Source organism: Pseudorasbora parva, chromosome 19 (genome assembly GCF_024679245.1).
Source record: "Pseudorasbora parva isolate DD20220531a chromosome 19, ASM2467924v1, whole genome shotgun sequence".
Lineage (NCBI taxonomy): Eukaryota > Metazoa > Chordata > Actinopteri > Cypriniformes > Gobionidae > Pseudorasbora > Pseudorasbora parva.
In genome coordinates this window covers 3896421-3917696 of record NC_090190.1, presented here as the reverse complement: position 1 = coordinate 3917696, position 21276 = coordinate 3896421, and the positions used below count along the sequence as shown (strand labels likewise).

The 21276-nt window shown below is 41.8% G+C and overlaps 1 protein-coding gene across 3 annotated transcripts in view; it reads right to left on the bottom strand.

Annotated features, from left to right (window-relative positions):
* The window catches only part of csmd3b (CUB and Sushi multiple domains 3b), a 500836-nt gene that overhangs the window by 64212 nt on the left and 415348 nt on the right, over positions 1 to 21276 (bottom strand). For all 3 annotated transcript variants that reach the window (XM_067425814.1, XM_067425815.1, XM_067425816.1), the window contains 3 exons: positions 15638 to 15832; positions 15361 to 15534; positions 13642 to 13815 (listed from right to left, as the gene is read on the bottom strand). In XM_067425814.1, the coding sequence (XP_067281915.1) occupies positions 13642 to 13815; positions 15361 to 15534; positions 15638 to 15832 (543 nt within the window). The remainder of the gene's footprint in view (positions 1 to 13641; positions 13816 to 15360; positions 15535 to 15637; positions 15833 to 21276) is intronic.

The following is a 21276-nucleotide window of genomic DNA, read 5'->3' as shown; positions in this document are numbered from 1 at the left end:
TTCTTTTTTGCAAGAATGTAATAATTTTATTCACTAAATTTATCAAAAATTACTTATACATTGTTACAAAAAAAATATCTCAAATTCAGTTTCTGAAGGATCATGTGACACTGGAGACTGGAGTAATGAGGCTGAAAACTCAGCTTTGATCACAGTAATAAATTACAGTTTACAATATATCACAATGAAAAATAGCTGTTTTAAATGGTAATCATGTTTTACTGTATTTTTGATTAAATAAATGCAGTCTTGGTGAGCAGAAGAAACCTCAAACTCTTCAACGGTAGATTATATATGGCATAAACAACATTTTGCCCGGAGGTGTGCTATTGAATAGCTCTGTGTGTGAACTAGGGAACATTAGTCCAATGAAATCCCGCTGTTCTAATAGCAATGGGCAACACAGCACCATTTGAGTTTAATTGCAGGCATTTGTTGGCTGAATGAAGCGGCACATGCTGTAAATAGAAGATTCACACTCAATGCCTTCGGGTGAGAGCTGTCATTCTGATGTTCAGTTTAGACATTCAAATCATATCATTTATCAGAGTACATACAGGCGGCAATGTAAATCAATCTAACAACAACATACTGCGTTTTAATTACATGCCAGGTTAAGTTTACTTCATTTACATGGGGACTGTATTAGACCCAAACTGTCAGTCAGTATCAGATGTGGAGATTGTGTTAGTGTAAGTTACTTGTTATCTACTGTGTATTGTGAATGCGCATGTAAGTCGCGTACGACGGCCAACTATATGACTCTATAATGTGCATTGATTAGCTCCAGAGTTTAATTCTATCACACTAAGCTGCATGCACACGAGCTCTTATTTAATTAAAGAGGAATTTCTTTTGCTGATATGACACATTTAGAGGTATATTTGCTTTTGTAATAGCTCTTCCAGGCTACAGTATATTTTTTGTTCCTCACAGTGCGTCTTTTCTGAACTCATAAAAAGCCAGAGTTGATTTGCATAATCACAGTTGTAATTTGTTTCTTTTTGTACGTAGGCAATTTCCCTTTCATTTAAAGACTCTGTAGCCCAAATTTACAACCAAATCACTGTATGCTAAAATAGCTGCAAATGTAGCCACACATAAATCTGTATGTGATTTCAGCTTGTAAAGCATGTAAAATGTAGATAGTGTAGATGTGTGTGTGTGGGGGTGGGGGGTGGGGTGGGTGGGGTGGGCTGAAATCGTGTAGTTTTTCTTTCCTGTATTGATGTATTTTATATTGAAACGTCTTTAATGTACATCATAGCAAATTTATTACAGGTAACTGAAATTAAAACTTTTTAGCTGCCTGAAATCGAATAAACATTAACTGAAATAAAAACGTAAACATTTAATTTTATTTGAGCTAGCTGCCAATTCAACATTTCTTATTATCTTATTAGAATAACTAAAACAGAAATCAAAATTATAACTAACTAAATTACTAAAATAAGAACAATATATATATATATATATATATATATATATATATATATATATATATATATATATATATATATATATATATATATATATAATAATTCAAAATATACAAACTATAATAGTATCTCAACAATAGTAATATTGCATCATAGTCAAGAACAAATATTTATGACTTATTCTTCAGATGTAAAAGGCGACGTTTTCATTCTAAAAAGCATTCGATTGGAAAGTGGATATATTTGTGTGTATTTTTGTGTGTATTTTCATGGGGTCCTATAACCCCCCTTTTTACAAGATGTAAGTATCTAAAGTCCCAGAGTGTGTATGTGAAGTTTTGTCTCAAAATACCCTACAGATCATTTTTATAGCATATTTTATATGTTTTAGTATGTTTTATAGCAAGTCACTTTTTGAGGGTGAGCTAAAATGTGCCGTTTTTGTGTCCCTTTAAATACAAATGAGCTGCTGCTGCCCACCCAATTCCAAGAAGAGGGTGGAGCTTCAAGAGCTCATGTTACCAGCTCTGATTACCTCACGCAGACACACACACACTGAAAATATCAGAAACTGTTCAGCCTTTTATGATCAAACTGGAGTCGGGCAATGATGGAGAGACTCAAGAAGAAGGACAACATGTAGAATGAGACAGTACATTGCGAGACATTGCGATAAAAGTGAAGATGGATGTGACAGCTTGAGCGACTCTCAAATGTGCTCGACTACATCAACCCTTCCTCTTCTCAACATGAAATTATAGTCTTTAAAAAGAGATTTCTGTAAAAGAAAAGATCTTCCTTTGTTTTGAACTTTGAGCGTGCAGATGTCGTTTATGCTTAAACAGCAACATCACACACTAACTGAAGATAAAAAGCGAAACCATTATCAATCACCCCTTTATATGTATATATCTCCTAAAAATGTACTTAAAATGTGCAAAAATCTATAAAAACCTTTTAGTAACACACCAGCAAACAGACGCACTCAAAACTACCAGAACTGCTGTAAAAGCTACAAAACTCCAATATTCATGTCTTTAAGTCGAGTAAACGATCAATACATCAAGTATGTCAGCTGCTATTGGTTAGATCCATTGAGGAATCACAAAGCCTGGCGCAACTCGCCTGCCATTGAAATTGCCTTTCTTCCCGTTTCCTTTATTCTGCTTCAGAAAGTGTGAGATGATTTGTAGATGCAAAAAAAGTAAGTGATTGTTTCAGATGTCGCGATCACCATCATCAAAAGAGACGCTTCAGTAGCCCTGCTTTCATTGTAATTGACTGTTATTCTCTGAAAGATCATGGAAGAGATGCCACAGGTATGAAAGTGTGAATAAAATTTGAATCAAATCAAATGACAGTCAGATAAAACAGTCATCATTAGCTTATGACAACCAGTGCTATCGTCATAAGCTAAAACTATTAAAAACATTTCTGTTAAATAAAATAAAATAAATACAATAATAAATATTAGTTGAAAACTGTATGCCTTTGCAGTAAACTGAAATTAGTTATTAAATAAATAACTACCTAGAAATATATAAAAACTAACTAAACTCACTAAAACTGAAATCCAAACAGCAATATTTAAAAATAATAATAATCAAGAAACGAATAAAACGACCAAACCACAGGATCAAATGACTTAACAATCAAACTAAAAGTAACATGAAGATGAAAAATAAAATAAATAACAATAAAAACCAATGTTAAACCTTAAATAACACTACCTGCAACCCATTTTAGGTCATAACCCACTGTTTCAAAACAACCAACTTAAAAGCATTTGCAAATTTTGCATAAGAAGATAAATATGCTGCGTTCAGGACAGTAAGCACAGGATCCTCCCACACTAAATCCTCATCACCTGTCCCTTAAAGGGATAGTTCAGCCAAAAAGGAAATTCTGTCATTTTCTCAACTTCTAAACTGACACTGAGTGGCACCCTCATAATGGGATTATAATGGGATTTTGGCAATACTGTGTTTAAACTTTACCTCATGAACTGTTCATGCAGTACTTCGATCAAACTAATGTGATTAAGCTCATAATCTTAGTAACCATATTCACATTAAACTACTATGTGGCTCACATCGATTTTCATTGCAATAAACAGGCATGTAACCGCATTATTACCGTTCTGACCAAAGTGTGCATGCGCTCGCTGCCTAGTCTCTGCTCCGTATCTTCATCCAGAGGCAAACACGGCATTGTGATGTTCATGACGGCACCAAATAATATCCAATACGTCCATAAAAATTTATTTTGAATTTTATGCAGATTAAAACATTGGCCGGTAACATACCTATCTGAGATATGCCTATCTGAGTGTGGTATAACTATACTATTAGCGAATAATCACAATAATGAACACTGCATGTAAACTGGAGTGAAGAGTTCTGCTCATTTCCTGACCATACTCTGATTATTAGAAATAACTGCATTATTGGTGCATAAGTAAATGTATTGTAGGAACACAAAAGAAGATATTTTGAGGAACCGTTTTGGTCCACTCAATGAAAGTCAATGGGGTTCAGTGTTGTTGGACCTCATTGTGTGGATAAAAACAGTTCTTCAAAATATCTTTTGTTCTAATGATTTCCAGAGAGGAACCGATGCCATACGGATGAAATATTCGGAATAATCAATCCACAATTAGACTTTTGATGAGCCCTGGAATCAAACCACGCCATCTTCGTTCGTCTGGCCAGAGGAAAACTGAGAGCCCAGACTGAGCCTGGTTTCCCCCAAAAATTTATTTTACTTCATTTCTGTCACCGATGGAGTTTGGCTTTCTTAGTTAGCAATATTACTGATTTGACTGCTCTGACACTATTGGATGAGAACTCAACTGAGCTGATGAGGACATCACTATCTTCTCCTGCGCTGCTTGATAGTTAAATTTAATTGAATTTCAATTCCGATTGGGATTCTTATTGATTCCTAATTTCGATTCCAATGAGTAAAAACAAATACAAAAAAACCCCTAACATATCATTTTCGTTTAAGTCTTATTGCAGCACATTAAATTGTGGCCCTGTCCACACAAACACTGTTTATAAGAATACCTGTGAACATGTGGACTAGTCCTGTAGCTCTATGAACAAAAATCAACAGGCTAAAGAAATCTTGCACATGGATTTAAAAATACCATAGCAAAAACAACTAGCAACTAACTAGCATTATTAAAGACAAGTAAACACTCAGTAATTAACAAAAAACAGATACAAAATTAGCATGTGCATTAATACAACTGAACGAAGATACGATTGAAATAGTGTTTTCAGATTTTTAGGTAAATTTACCTAATTTATTTTAGGTAATAAAATAAAACTATAAAAATAACACAGCAAATATAGTTATGCAGTCACAAACAGCGAGTGGATTTTCTCTGTATTTTGTTGTTTGATTAATGCTATTATAGAGTTGGCAGCAGGTTTATTAGGCTGCTGTCGCTTTAAGAGCTGCACAGATCCCTTTACATTTACGCATTTGGCAGACGCTTTTTTCCAAAGCGACTTACATTGCATTTTTTAAGGTAAACTTACATTTTTGCCAATTCTTGCTTTCCCTGGGATTTGAACCCATGACCTTGACGTTGCTAGCACCACGCTCTACTGACTGAGATACAGTAAAGCCAATCTAATGGATCCAATATAATGATCCTTGTGTTTTCTTTCTTAACTGTTGTTGTTCACTTAAGACATAACTGAAGATAATATTGTTTACATATTTTTTGTATTTGTCCATTCAAGTGCAAAAAGAAGCAGAAGAGAACTGAGTATGACGCACTATACAGTACAAGAGATGCTTTCTGTGCGTGCGTTTTTGATGCGTGTCTAGTTCAGGAAACCGAGCCCGGGTCTTCTCATGCTTGAATGGTTTAAAATCACATTAAAATCACTTTATCTGGATGCGCTTTCGATGTGTCTTCTTACGCTTGAATGGATTCAAGTAATAACAAATTGCACACAAAGGAATCGATAAGAAGAATGTAAATTTTCATTTTATAACAATTATCGATTTTCAATTCCCAACCCTAATTAACACTGAACTGATTTCTGTTACGGAATAATGACTGTTAAATATTGTCTTTTTAGAGCTGCTTTACAGCAGAATTGAATCATTATCTTTCAGTTTTTCACTGTGAAGCTGCTTTGAAACAATTGGTGTTGTCTAAAGTACTAGGGAAATAAATATGCCCTGACTTGACTCATACAGGTTTGGAATGACAGAATGAGTAAATGACAGAATTTGCATTTTGGGTGAGCTATAATTTTAATAAAATGGGAGATGATGTGGATAAATCCTGCAGTCTCAAATGCTGCAGCTTTTGATGAGACATTCTTCAGTCCTTTCCCTGCAGCTCCTTTTTATCAGCTCATTTCGTCTAAATGTTCTTCAAACAAATAAACGCCCCCATTGAAGTGAGGCAGACTTGCTGCAGTGCGTGTCTGATGAATGTAGGCTGTGAGTTTGGACCCAGCGCGCCGCTGTGCAGTGGGAGATGACAGTGACGGCACTTTTTTAAAATATAAATAGCTTCTTAAATACACAGAGCTCTTAAGGTGGATTCTTTAAATGCCAGTGCCATTTAAGAAGGAGACACGGAGCGCCGAGGAGTGTCTGTGTCATGAAGTCATGTCCCCTTATGCTTGGTTGCAATTGAGTTATTCTCTGTGTCCCAGATATAGGGGTGGTAAAACACGATTCCACTTTTCTAACTTTAGAGTATGTGTAATGTTGCTGTTTGAGCATAAACAACATCTGCAAAGTTACAACGCTCAAAGCAAAGGGAGATATTTGCTACCTCCAGACTAGCTGACATCAGTGGGTTCAATATTTACATAAACTCCTCTTCCGAGAATATTTAATAAGGGGGCGAGGCCTTTTTTTTATTGCTGTGGAGAAGAGTAGGCTGGAGTGTGCTAGGCGGTTAGCGAATCATAACACAGCTTGGCCAGCTAACCAATCAGAGCCCATTGTGTATTTTTGAGGGACCGGCTTCATAGAACCAGGAAACCATCAGACCGTTGTAACAATGAGAGACAGAGCAGTGTACAATAAAGGTAAAATGTATGAAAATGAATGCAAATTTTTAAAAACAAAGCATGAACATGTTTACAGTGCACCCCGCAAACACAATCAAGCCTTCGAAAGAATGTGTTTTAACACCCCTTTAAAATCGCAACAGTTAGTGTGCTGAAATTAGGGCTGTCAATTGAGTCAAAGCTTTAAATAAATTAATTACACTACCAGTTTGGGGTCAGTAAGATTTTGTACACCTCTTCTGCTCATCAAGACTGCATTTATTTGATGAAAAATACAGTAAAAAGAGTAATGTTGTGAAATATTATTAAAATTTGAAATAACCAATTTCCTTTTGAATATATAAAAAAAATATTTCTGAGGCAACATTTTCATCAACACTTTCAGCATTGTTTTTTTTTTACTTTTCGAAATTTACAAAAAAAAGAAAGGGCTAAATGTATCATCAGGATTTGAGTAAATACATTGCACTGTGAAAAGTAAAGTACATTTTAGAATGTCTTGATATTTGGTATATCCATACATGGAAACAGGTGTACAAAATAAATAAATGAAAATAAATAAAATAAAATGATATGCTGACTGATTAGTGACAGATAGATAAATAAAAAAACAAATAAATGCATTTTTAATAAGAAATGGATGATTTGAAAGGATAGTGAGGGAAAAGCTGCTATAACTTCACATCAGCACTGCAGCTTTTAGTGTCACATGAACCAAAAGAACAACATCAATATGAAATATAAATCTCTTGTAACATAATAAATGTATTTACTGTCACTTTTAAACAAATGTAATGCATCCTTACTGAATAAAAATAATTTTCTTTCTAATTTTCAAATATCTTACTGACCTCCAACATCTGAACAGTAGCTTATTAAATAATTCTGATGATGAAGGCAGCCATATTCACACACCAGCTGATGGTGGAGAGGAGGCCGAGTGATTAAGCCAATCAGGAGATGAGGATGATTAGGAGGCCATGATGGACAGAGGCCAACGGGGAACATTTGGCCAGGATGCCGGGGTTACACCCCTACTCTTTTTCCGAAAGACATCCTTGGACTTTACACGACCACAGAGAGTCAGGACCTCGGTTTAACGTCTCATCCGAATGACGATGCTCCCAGACATTACAGAGTCCTAATTAATATACTGGGGTGTTAGGACCATAGACTGTAAAAAAATATGGACGTGGTGTCCGTGACGTCACCCATAGCATTCTGAAGTGCAGTTTTGAAGCGTAAAGTAGAGACGAGCTGGCCGTTGCCATCTTGGCAGCGCGTCACGCCCGGATAACAGAAAATAGGCGGGATGTGGGCGGAGCTGAGGTGACGCGATGACTATAGACGGCGGATAAATGGCTATCCACCTGTCACTCAAAGTAACCACGCCCTTATGCATTACTTTAAGGCTTTATATACCGTAAACGAATGAGTTATAAAAAAATTCACCCCCCTCACAGTCGTCATGAAGGGCAAAGTTAGCCGTATAGACCAAAACCACAATTTGTACCTGTTTGCGATTTTATGCAATAACCAAGCAAGGGCTGAATCAACGTGTGTCTTTATTCACATGGCAAGAAACGCCAGCACAAGCGCGCGCCAGTGTTCACGTCACAACAGGATACAAACCATATATGGTATTTCACCATAACATCTCCCTTTCTTTAATAAACAACCCCAGCCCCGAACATGAACCCAAAGTTTACTAAACCAGCTTTATACTTTGCATTAGCCAATTAAACTGCATTCCTGGTGCGCTAGTCAACTACGACCTTAAGCGAATCTCACAGGTCAAGTCTCTGTGGTGGCCGTGACTGACGGCCGCTGCGTGTAATGATAGGGGTTCCGAACTCTGTAGACCTTTCAAACACCTGCTGCTGCCTTCGTTCTTTAGCTTGCTCTGGCTCACATTCAGTGATGTCCGATGTGTCACCTTCTTTGATTGCTGTTTCACTGTTGCTAGACGCTGAGCACCGGCTGCTCTCCTTTCTCGCTGTCTCTTGATTAAACTGGGCGGAGCGCTCAGCTCTCCGCAGATCCACACGGTTGCGCCTGTATAATGTACCATCCACATCCACCACATAAGACCGCGGATTCACCATACCCAGACACTGGCCCTTCCGCCACTGTCCCGTGCGGTCTCCAGGCAGTGGTTTCATTCGGATGTGTTCGCCAACGTTAAGCTCTGGGAGGTCTCTGGCTCTTGCATCGTAATAGAATTTCGTCATGCGCCGTTTCCACCGCAGCTTCTCTGAAACTCCTTCGACCACCTTGGGGAAAAGCAAACTGTTTGCCGTGGGAAGTCCTGTCCTAAGTCTGCGGGACATGAGTCGCTGTGCGGGACTGCTGTCCAATCCATCTGTGGGCGTGTTTCGCCAGTGTAGAATCGCTAGCCATGGATCTGTTCCATCTAGTTTTGCCCTTTTGCAGAGTGATTTCGCAATCTTCACCCCAGATTCCGCCTTTCCGTTAGATTTTGGGTGCTGAGGTGAAGATGTGACATGTATAAACCCCCACTGTGCCGCAAATTTTCTGAACTGTTCGCAAGCAAATTGCGGCCCGTTGTCGGTGATCACCTGATCTAGCTGCCCATAACGAGCAAACTGCACTTTGCAGCGCGTAATGACTGTGTCCGAAGTCAGATCTGGCAGCTGATCAATTTCCCAGTAATCTGAGTAGTGGTCCACTATGATAAGAAATTCTCTGCCACCATAAGCATAGAGGTCCATGCTAACAATTTGCCAGGGGCGCGCGGGGATTTCATGGGACATCATCGTTTCTTTTTGCTGATTGTGCGCATACTCATTGCACGCGGGGCAATTAGCCACATAATCCTTTATTTCACCTCTCATTTTAGGCCAGAACAGTGTTTCCTTCGCCTGTCTGTAACAGGCCTCTCCTCCTATATGCGTGGCATGAATGCGATTCAGCATTGCTGCTCTCAATGTCTTCGGTATAATGACGCACTGACCTCTGTATAGCACACCGCTCTGAATGTTCAGCTCGTCTCTGAATGGCCAATACTCGCGCTCTGAGAGCGACACATCTTCTTTGCGCTCTGGCCAGCCTGTTAGCACGATCTTTACCAGCTCCTGTAGCGCATCATCAGCTTTGGTCTCAGCTACAATTTGACGGAGACTGGTGTCAGTCACATTGAGGTGAAGTGCTTGGTCTATGACTGAGAACACGGCCTCAGCGCTGTCCATCGTGCACACAGTATGCTGTTGTGGTCCGGGCTCGTTGAACACCTGCTTGTCGAGGCTGCTCTGCTCAACGTATCGCTTATGTACATCTCGGGACCAGGCTTGTACACAACATTCAGGTTGTAGTTTTGCAGCTGCAACATCATGCTTTGGAGCCGTTTTGGGGCACTCAGTAGCGATTTCTTAAAAATTGTCACAAGGGGTTTGTGGTCAGTTTCAGACGTGATTACCTCCCTGCCATACAGATAGTGATGGAACCTCTGACATGCGAACACGATACTCAGGCATTCCTTCTCGATTTGGGCATAGTTTTGTTCGGTTCGCGTGAGTGCCCGAGAGGCGAAAGCCACAGGTTGTCCCTGCTGCAGCAGACAGCATCCCAGGCCGTTCTTGCTGGCATCGCTTTGTATTGTCACTGGCTTGTCAATGTCATAGTACTTTAAAACGGGCGTGTCCGTAATCATACGTTTTATTTCTTGAACCGCTTCGTCGTGCTTAGGGAGCCAATGCCACGCTACGTCTTTGTCCAAAAGCCTGCGAAGCGGCTCACATACCTCTGAAAGCCGCGGGAGGAACTTGGCCAGGTACGTCACGAACCCGATGAAACGCTGAACTGCTTTTACATCATGTGGTGTCTGCATTGCCAAGACTGCTTTCGTTTTTTCCGGGTCAATGCGTAACCCTTCGGCTGACAATATGTGTCCATGGAAGTGCACCGCTTTCAGTTTGAATTGTAACTTTTTCTCACTCAGTCGGAGTTTCACAGCTCTGCATCGCTCCATCAGGGCACGGAGATTTCTGTCATGATCGGATTCGGCTTCTGCGTCTGAATCGCCACAGCCAACAACCAATATGTCATCCGCAATGGGCTCTATGCCGCGGAGCCCCATCAACAGCTCGTGTTGCTTGCGCTGATAGATTTCTGGTGCCACCGAAACGCCGAAGGGCAGTTTACACCATCTCATCCGCCCCCATGGTGTCCAGAAAGTTGTCATTAGGCTGCTTTCATTGTCCAGTTTGCAGTGTAGAAAGGCATCGCGAACGTCTACCAGTGTGAACAGACGTGCTTTGGGTAGTTTATACAGAACGTCTTCCAGTGTTGGCATGTGATAGTGCGATCTTTGAAGTGCTTGATTCAGGTGCTTTGGGTATATACATATTCTTACTTTGTCTGGCTTGGCTATGACTACCATATTGCTTATCCATGGTGTAGGTTCAGTGACGCTTGTGATGTGTCCATCTCTCAAGTACTTCTCCAGCTGTTCTTTCACTTTGGCTTTCAAGGCCACCGGCACGTTCCGTGGCGCGCATTGCACAGGGGACACGCTACTATCAAGCACAAACCGGACCTCTCCTGGGACTGACTCGACTGGGTCGTTAAACACGTCCTTAAAGCTGTGAGTTAATTTTTGCTTTGTGAGTGGCGTGTCAGAGCATACAACTAATCTATGAAGCTCCTCTGGAATGGTAAATTTCATAAGACCTAGCCGCTCACACGTGTCACCCGAGAGTAATGGCTCTTGGTCTGCTTCGACCACTTCAAAAACTAGTTTGTGCTTGGCGCCTTTTACGATGCATTCTGTGTGAAATTGCCCCAGAGAAATCATTGTGGCGCCAGAATACAGTTTCAGTCTTGTAGTGCTCGGGTGCAGGGGGCTTTCCGGATGCAGTTTCTCTTTGGTTGTGCGACTCATGACATTACAAGTCGCTCCCGTGTCTAGCTGACAGGCCTGCTTTCTTTTATTAAGCGTCAGATTAACGAACCATCTTGGACCTGGGGACTTTACTGTGTCAATGCATTCCTCTGCAGCGAAAAGTCGACCTTCACTGTAAGGTCCTTGCTCATCCTGACTATCGTCCAGCATAGTATTTACTCTGCCGGACCTGTCTGCTCTGTAGCGGGCTTTACAAACTTTAGCGAAATGATTCGATACACCGCAAGATCGACAAGTCTTTCCATATGCGGGGCACTGCTCTCTGCCTTTCTTGTGACCACCCCCACAATATTTGCACCCGAGGGTTCTGAGCGTTTGCTCATTATTCACTCCCCCATCTTGGCGTTTTAGCCTTTGCGCTTGTGCAATGTTTACAGTGTCAGTGAGTGCGTTGTCGATTGCTTTTACGCGTAGCTCAGTGGCTTCTGCCAGTCGGCATATTTCCACAGACTGTGACAAGGTCAGTTCGCGTTCAAGCAACAGGCGCCGCCTGGTGTTCTCATTGGCAATGCCCAGGACAAGTCTATCACGAATCATTTCATCTTTAAGCTCCCTGTATTCGCAGGTCGATGCTCGCTCCCGCAACCTCGTGAGAAAGCTGTCTATAGGCTCATTCACTTCCTGCTTGCAACACCCGAACATATATCTTTCATAGATTACATTTTTCGCGGGCTTAAAGTAGTCTCCTAATGCATCAAGTATGGCTTTCGGGTCCTTCTTTTGTTCTTCGCTCAATACAATGTTGTGACTGTAAATATGACGACATTCATTGCCCATTAATCGCCGCAGTGCTGCTGCTCTCACCTCTTTAGGCTTCTCGATTAGCCCGGTAGCTAGTTCATAGTCTTCGAACTCCGCTCTGAAGTTGTCCCAGTTTTTTGATATGTCTCCCGACATACGCATGCCCTCAGGGGCAGGAATGCTGTTTGAGGCCATGTTCAGGATCTAGTGTTCACTTCTGACACCATGTTTGCGATTTTATGCAATAACCAAGCAAGGGCTGAATCAACGTGTGTCTTTATTCACATGGCAAGAAACGCCAGCACAAGCGCGCGCCAGTGTTCACGTCACAACAGGATACAAACCATATATGGTATTTCACCATAACAGTACCAGGCTGTAAACATGTTTTTTTCTTCTGTAAAGTTGGGAATTTTAACATGGCGCTCAATGAGATTCTGCTCCTTCTGGAGCCTGTCCCTAGTGGCCAGTCGATGAATTGCAGTTTACATTACTTCCGTTGTCATGACAAATCCTGTCCCCCCTGTGAAATCGTGTCCGATTCTATTGGCTGAAAGAAATTTTAATAGGTAATCTGTTCAGAGCCTGATTACAATTCTTACACAATCGTGTTTTGATTTTTGCTGTTTAAATTGTGTTAAAATAGTCTTTTACTTCTTACAAAGCATATGTTTCATATACTAGTAGTATATAACTGAAGCTAGAAGTGCTTATATAAGTATATAAGATATATACAAGCATATCTTGTATATAATCTATTTATTTTGTGCACCTGTTCTGTATATTGCTGTTTTTTTTATTTTTTATTCTTTATTATTTACATTATAGGTACATTACTATGTCATGATTTTGTATTGGTACTTAGTTTATCAGTCAAAATAATTCAGAACATGTTTTTGCTCCCATTATAGCAATCAATTACATATTTCAAATAAACGTTTTGCGTGTGTATGTGTGTACTTAGTATGGCAATGAATTCATAGTTTATTTTAAACAATTGCTTGTCCAGAACCATGTATAACAACTTTTGATCAGGCATTTAAAACCGCTACCAGCGGACACCATTTCATTGCGGACAGGATTTGTCATGACACCGTATTGGCTTCAAGAGAGATCACGGGAGGTTGCCGCTTGGTTAGGACCCACACAGAGCACAGGGTGAGCGCCCCCTGCTGGCATCACTAACACCTCTTCCAACATCACCATCAGGTCTCCCATCCAGGTACTGACCAAGCTCAGCCCTGCTTAGCTTCAGTGGGAATTATTTCCATAGTATATAGGCCAGATATGCATTAACATAATTTTTTTATTTTTATAATTTGACTAAACTATGTGCTAAACCGACAGCTCTAGCTTAAAGATATGTGACTGTGTCTATGTCTTCACCCAGCGTGTGGTGCTTTCTGCCTGTTTCTGAATTAATCTATTCATGGATTCAGTAATTTCCCACTGCTTGTCTGAGAGAGAAAAGCGCGAGTCCCAAACTCACGGACGCAGATGGGCAGCTGTCCGGACCAGTTGTGGTCCTGTTGGCAGATGCGCACCGAGGAGCCGATGAGGCGGAAGCCGGAGACGCATTGGTACACGACGGTGTCTCTGTAGCCGAAGTTCTCCCCGATCACCTGACCATTGACGATCTGCTCGGGTAACCCGCAGTGGCCGGCTAAAAGGACAGGAAAGAGAAGAGAGTGTGATTAAAGCGAGAGGTCTGAGCCGCAGCTACATTACACTGTAAAATATGAACAGCCAATGCTTTTAGAGAGAACTGCTTCAAACAATTAAGTGTTTAGTGGAGTGTATGTAAATGAAGAAAAGTGACACCTTCAGTGGAGCAGGAGAAAGAAACATGATTGAGGTCAAATGTAATTCAAGCACTTAGACACAATGTGTGGGTATATCATATATATATATATATATATATATATATATATATATATATAGTAACTAATACTGTTATTCAGCAAGGATGAATTAAATTGCTAATCTTTTGATTATATTCATAAAATAATCCTGATTTTTTTTTTTCACAGTTTACACAAAAACATAAAGTAACTATACTTATGAATGGCACATTTTATTTTTTTTATTTTTTTTTTCCAAATAATACAATAGCGAAAATATTTGTTTTTCCCTTTTCAAAATTTACAAAAAATAAATTGCTAAATGTATTAGCAGGATAATGACTTGAGTAAAAAATGTTGCATGGTGAAACGTAATTTTAGACTGTCTAATGGTATTTATGCATGGAAATATGTTGTAAACTAAATAAAATAAAAAAATAAAATAAATAAAATAAAAACATAGTATAAGATGATAAGATAACATAAGATAAAAGACAAATACATAACATAAATAATAAAATAAAATAAGATAAATAAATAAAAATAAATAAAATAATAAATGAACGAGCTGACTGTAATAAATAAATGAATAAATAAATAAATAAATAAATAAAAATGTAATAAGAAATTGATGAGTTGACAGAATAGTGAAGGACAAGTGAAATAAAATAAAATAAAAAACATCATAACATAAGATAAAAATAAGATAAATAATTAAAAATAAATAAATAAAATGAGAAAATAAATAAATAAATACAAATAAGATAAAATAAATAAATACAGTAAGATAAGATAAAATAAATAAATAAATAAATAAAATAAATGGATGAGCTGACTGAATAGTAATAAATAAATAAATAAATAAAATAAAATAAATGGATGAGCTGACTGAATAGTAATAAATAAATAAATAAATAAAATAAAATAAATGGATGAGCTGACTGAATAGTAATAAATAAATAAATAAATAATAAGAAATGGATGAGTTGACAGGATATTGAAGGAAAATCTGCTAAATCTTCACGAGTTTAAAACGTTTTTAAAAAGCTTTCCAGACGGATGGATGAGGTTGGCGTAACGTATCAGTGTTGAAACCTAGGCAAAGGTTTATTACTTAATTCACACACTTTCTATTTACTGTGTATTATTTCATAGAGAAGAATTGAATTACAAAATGTGGAAAACAGTCCCAATAATGAATGAGTAGGTGTACACAAACTTCTCAATGATATTACTACCAGAAACCAGGATGATGATGATGATTCTGTCACACTTAACAAGGTTTAAAAATCAAGTTGGGCCAGTGCCAGGCAAACAGGCCTGAAACAGCAGATGTGAACAGCAGCAGTGAAAGCACAGCACATTACCCAAGCAGCGCGTCCCCGTTCCACTCCACAGACCAGAAGATAGACACTCTCTCACTGTAGAGCCCACCAGCATATACCCATTGTCACATGTAAATATGGCTGTGGCCCCAAAGGAGGTCTGACTTCCAATCTTCTTGCCACTGGGAGGTGTGGCCAGATCCCCACACGAGATGACTGCAGAGGGAAGGGAGAGGGTGAGGCAAACAAGGACAATCTGGAAGGTTTAAACTAACAGAGCCAAACAGCTGGCAGGACTGGAGCTGAATTACACACTTACTTTGGCAGTGAGGCCTCTCGTTCCTCCAGCTCCACGCACCATTGGCCGTGCACTGGATGTGGGCGGGGCCAAGGCGGTAATAGCCAGGATCGCAGGTGAAGATGATTTTGGTTCTGTACTCATAATGCGAGCCGTTTACGATCCTCCATCTTCCGTGTTCCAGAGAGAAAGATCCGATACTCGGACAAACCACAACTGTGCAGAAAATACACAGAAATGAGTATTCAGAAACAAATGGCCACCCTAAGGTTCAGTTCCCAGACGTGCCACGCTATTTACATAGAAGCATGATAACTAAACGGATTTGGCTGATTTGGAATGGCAGCAATGTGTCCAACAGCATTAATCACAGTTTGGTGTTAGCATAGCACTCTGTGATACTCTAATGAACACACACACTTTAAAGGATCGCCTTTTTTTCACCAGGCCCTTTTCGTTTAGGAGTCACACTTTGCTCCTTCTGCTCCTCCCTATATATATATACTAATTGTATTATCTATTTTTCCCCATTTAAAATAATACATTTTTTTTCTAATGTATTTTTCAATTAAAGCAGTATTCCATGTTACATTTTTGAAGGTGCTATCTGGTTTAAAGGTCCCGTTCTTCGCGTGTTTTCGAAGCTTTGATTATGTTTACAGTGTGCGAAATAACATGAGTTCATGTTTTGCGTGTAAAAAAACACTGTATTTTTCACACAATTGACTTATCTGTATACCGGTGTTTCCTCTGTCCTAAAAACGGCCTGATGATTTCCTTGTTCTATGAAGTCCCTCCTTCAGAAACACGTAACGAGTTCTGATTGGGCCAGCGCTTCCCGTGTTGTGATTGGACAGCAGCTAAGCGCACTTTGCCCGGAAAGGTCCCGCCTCTTACCATAACGAGAGATGCAAGCGCTGAATGCGCGCTCTTCTCCACGTGGGAGAGCAACAAGACCACGCCCCCTATTTTGCGTGTTCTTGTGGGCGGAGCGTTAGTAGGCAGCGGTGTAGTCCAAACCGGCCGCTCGCTGTAGGCTTTGAAAGGGAACTTCTGTTAAATAAAATATCTCGCTTGGCATTGAACTTTGAGCTTTATAATTTTAAAGGTATTATTTATGCTCTAACAGCAACATTACACGCTAACTAAAGTTTGAAAGATGAAATCGAGAAGAACAGGACCTTTAAGTAAAAAGAGAAATACTCATGTATTGCCATGGTGTAACCATTAGATATCTGTATAGTTCTATATAAAGAGGCTTATACCATTTAGACAAATACTTCTTTTTATTAGGTTGTGGATTTGGATTTATATAGGCATTCTTAAATACTACTTTTTCTCAAGGTGTAGATTTTTTTTTATTTGAACGGTCAGTTTTTGCATTCATTTTACTACAGTCAAACCTTGAACACAGAAGAGGACATTTGTTACACATAACATCAATATTCAATAAAAATCTTTATAAAGATTTTTATTTTTCAATAAAAAGATCTTATTTCAACCTTGTGGCAAGGGGGGCGTGGTTCAGCGAGGTCTGCAGCGGGAGAGAGAGCCGCGGGACGAGCGGTAAGTGAGTGGGTTGGACGCAGATTAATAACACCTGTCTCTTGTTCCAGTAATGAGCGCGGAGAGGGTATAAAACCTCGGCGGAACCAGAGACCAAAAAGAGAGAGAGACGGACGGTTGATGCTGAAACACAGACTGAGAAACCGGAAGCCGGAAGTACCGACCCGGAAGTGATCGCGAGTGTTTGGAGTTGGAAAGAATCTCCACACTACTAAGTGTGCTTTTGATATATTGAGTTGATAAATAAAAGAGCATCAACCGTCCAGCCGACCCCCGTGTCCTCTTCCTTCCTCACATTAAGAACTTTGTTACATTGGTGCCGAAACCCGGGAGGAAGTAGGACAGCGCCGCCGCCATGCAGACGCCCTCCGCCTCGCCATTTGCGGACATTATTACATCCCTCGCGGTCCTCCATCAGGACCAACACCAAGCCATGCTGGACCTTCGGGCAGACCAGGAGCGCCGCTTCGAGGCCATTGTCCGAGGCCAGCAAGAGGACCGCGAGAAGTTCCGGAGCTGGATTGACCGGGAGGCTCGCACCGAAGCCGCCGGGCTCGCCAGCGCACCGGTCCACGTGCCCCTGCACAAAATGGGGCCACAGGATGACCCAGAGGCGTTCGTTGACCTCTTTCAAAAGGCCGCGGAGGCCTGCGGGTGGCCCCGGGCACAGTGGCCGGTGCGCCTGATACCACTGCTGACAGGCGAGGCCCAGGCGGCTGCACAACAGCTACCGGTGGCGAACCTCCTGGACTATGATGACCTAAAGAAGGCCATCCTCCAGCGGGACCCTTCGCGATGGCCCAACAGCTCCGGGACTCATGCCGCAGATGGCTCCTGGCCGGCGGAAGCGACGTGGACCACATCGTCGATCTGGTGGTACTGGAGCAGTTCATCGCTCGGCTCCCAAGGAAAACTGCCGAGTGGGTCCAGTGCCACCGGCCCACGTCGCTGGAGACGGCCATCCACCTGGCGGAGGACCACCTGGTGGCGTGCCCGGGGGTCGGCGCACCCCTTTTAACCTCTCGCTCTCTCTCTCCCCCCTCTGTCTCCCCCTCTCCTATCCCTCTCCCTAGGTCACGCCCTCCGGGCCCTCCTCGGATTCCCCCCAGAGGCCGGGGTGGGATGAGCCCTGGACCGCTCGGGAGTTCGCGGGCTCCGCCCAGGGGGGCGGGGCTGCTGGGGATGGGGGGTGATAGTGGCTCTGGTTCCGCGCCCTCCCCGCGCTCATTGTCCAACCCACTCCCCGCTGCAGGGGCGGCGGGTAGGCCTGGGCTGGCCTGCTGGCGGTGCGGTGATCCGGATCATTTTGTGGACCGATGTCCGATGATGGACATCGGGACAATGATCCGGATCCCGGACGTCCAGCGGACCACCCCCGATCAAGCAGGAGAGTACCAAATTCCTGTAAGTATCAAGGGGGGTACATATCAGGCCTTGGTGGATTCAGGATGTAACCAAACCTCGATCCATCAAAGCCTGATGCAGCCTGGGGCATTGGATACAAGCCGCATGGTTAAGGTGCGGTGTGTGCACGGGGATGTGGTGGAATATCCGGTTGTCCCAGTCACGATACAATTTCGGGGGCAAAAGCATAGTATAGAGGTGGCGGTTAGTCCACACCTCCGGCATCCGCTAATTCTGGGGACGAATTGGCCCGCCTTTACGGCTTTATTGGGATCGTTGTGTGCGGATGCCGCTTGGGGGAAAAAGGCAAGGAAGGGGGCGGTGCGAGTACAGCTTGGGGAGACTGAACCGGGACCCTCGGAGACAACTCCAGAGGAACCGAGCGGGATTGAGAGACTAATTCTCTCGGACCGCGATGACTTTCCTCTGGAGCAGTCCCAGGACGACACCCTTAAGAACGCTTACCAGCAGGTCCGATCGATCGACGGACAGTCTCTCCAACCTGCCTTGCCTGTCTCCTATCCTTATTTTGCCATAATAAAAGATCGATTGTATCGAGTGACCCAAGACACTCAGACAAAGGTAGATACAACCCAGTTGTTAGTACCAAAGAGCCGCCGGGAAATGCTTTTCCAGGCGGCTCACTCTAACCCGATGGCGGGCCACCTGGGACAGGCGGCCACGCTGAATCGTTTAATGACCCGATTTTTTTGGCCAGGCATTCATGACAATGTGCGCAGGTGGTCCGCGTCTTGTCCTGAATGTCAGTTGGTGAATCCACTGGCCGCCCCAAAAGCGCCATTGCGCCCCCTTCCATTAATGCAGGTCCCCTTCGAGAGAATTGCGATGGACCTCATCGGGCCATTAGAGCGATCCGCACGCGGACATCGTTTTGCGCTAGTTATCGTGGACTACGCAACACGATATCCGGAAGCAGTGGCTCTCCGCAACATCTCTGCGAAGAGTGTTGCGGACGCACTGTTTCGTTTAATCTCCCGAGTGGGGATTCCGAAGGAAATCCTCACTGATCAAGGCACGGCGTTTATGTCACGCACGTTAAGCGAATTGTACGGATTATTGGGCATTAAATCCATTCGAACAAGCGTCTATCACCCACAAACAGACGGCTTGGTCGAACGATTTAATCGCACTCACTTAATCCACAGGCCGGGTGCTGTGGCCGATTTCCTCTCCAGAAATGGGGGGGGGGGTGGGGGGGGGGGGGGGGGGGGGGGGCTGCAGGCCGGACGGCTCCCCGGCCTGAGTCGGGCGGTGGGGGTATGTGGCAAGGGGGGCGTGGTTCAGCGAGGTCTGCAGCGGGAGAGAGAGCCGCGGGACGAGCGGTAAGTGAGTGGTTTGGACGCAGATTAATAACACCTGTCTCTTGTTCCAGTAATGAGCGCGGAGAGGGTATAAAACCTCGGCGGAACCAGAGACCAAAAAGAGAGAGAGACGGACGGTTGATGCTGAAACACAGACTGAGAAACCGGAAGCCGGAAGTACCGACCCGGAAGTGATCGCGAGTGTTTGGAGTTGGAAAGAATCTCCACACTACTAAGTGTGCTTTTGATATATTGAGTTGATAAATAAAAGAGCATCAACCGTCCAGCCGACCCCCGTGTCCTCTTCCTTCCTCACATTAAGAACTTTGTTACAAACCTCTATTCTAATTTCACCATATTGTTACAGCCATACCAGTTTATTTGTGTGTATATAATAATGTTGTGTGTGTGTGTGTGTGTCTTTGCGGGTGTGTAAGTGAGTATGTGTGTCTGTTGTGTAACCTCTTCTTTGCTGTTAATTTAACATTGCTGAGCACTTGTTCTCTGCACAGTGGATGATTTATAGTTTGTACTGCCAAAAGATTATCTGAGTTTTTTTATGCATTTATTTTTGTAATTTATGTCCAAATAATTTCCTGTGTCTGTAATTTTTGACCGCAAAGGAGCCAAGTGTGATTTTTTTTTTTTTTTTTTTACAAAAGTGTCATCCCATTTCGATGAAGCAAAACAAATGTAAATGCATTTTTGACTGAAGAGGCCCAGATGGTTAATGCATTATTGTCTTCACCACAAAAAAGAAATTCAATGCTGCTTCGTTTATATTTAGAACAATTTTTTGAATGATATCTTTATAGTTATCGTTATACTTATAGTCTTTGGTGTGCACAGGCCTTCAGAATTTTTCTAAATGAACATGTCTTAAAGGACAACATTATTGTAGTGTTGAGATAAAGGTCATAAAAAATGTTGCCTAAGTAGTCAGCTCACTAGGTTTTTGAAACAGAGGCATTGTTTTGGGATGCCGTAATTGGTTTGTAAATAAATGAAGATTAAATCTGAAGCAAAGGGATTTCTCAAAGTCCCTTAATGGCAAGTCATCTTGGTTATGCCCCCGGCAGCTATTTTTTATTTAGCCAACAGGCATACAAACACCGCTCCTGATGACTTCAATGGGGAAAGACTGAAATTTCCAAAACTCTTTGTCTAAATTGTTTTAACAACACTTCAAATGAGCAATAAAATCGGACAACAATGGTATAATAAAATGTGCGTTTCTTGCTCAACGCTAAAAGAAGAACTGAATCTTTAGGCTGGTCCAGTTAAAGCACATCATATGCTATTAAAAGGCGATTATTTATGTGTTACAATGTTATGTCTATCTCCTTCCTCTTATACTGTGATTGTCTT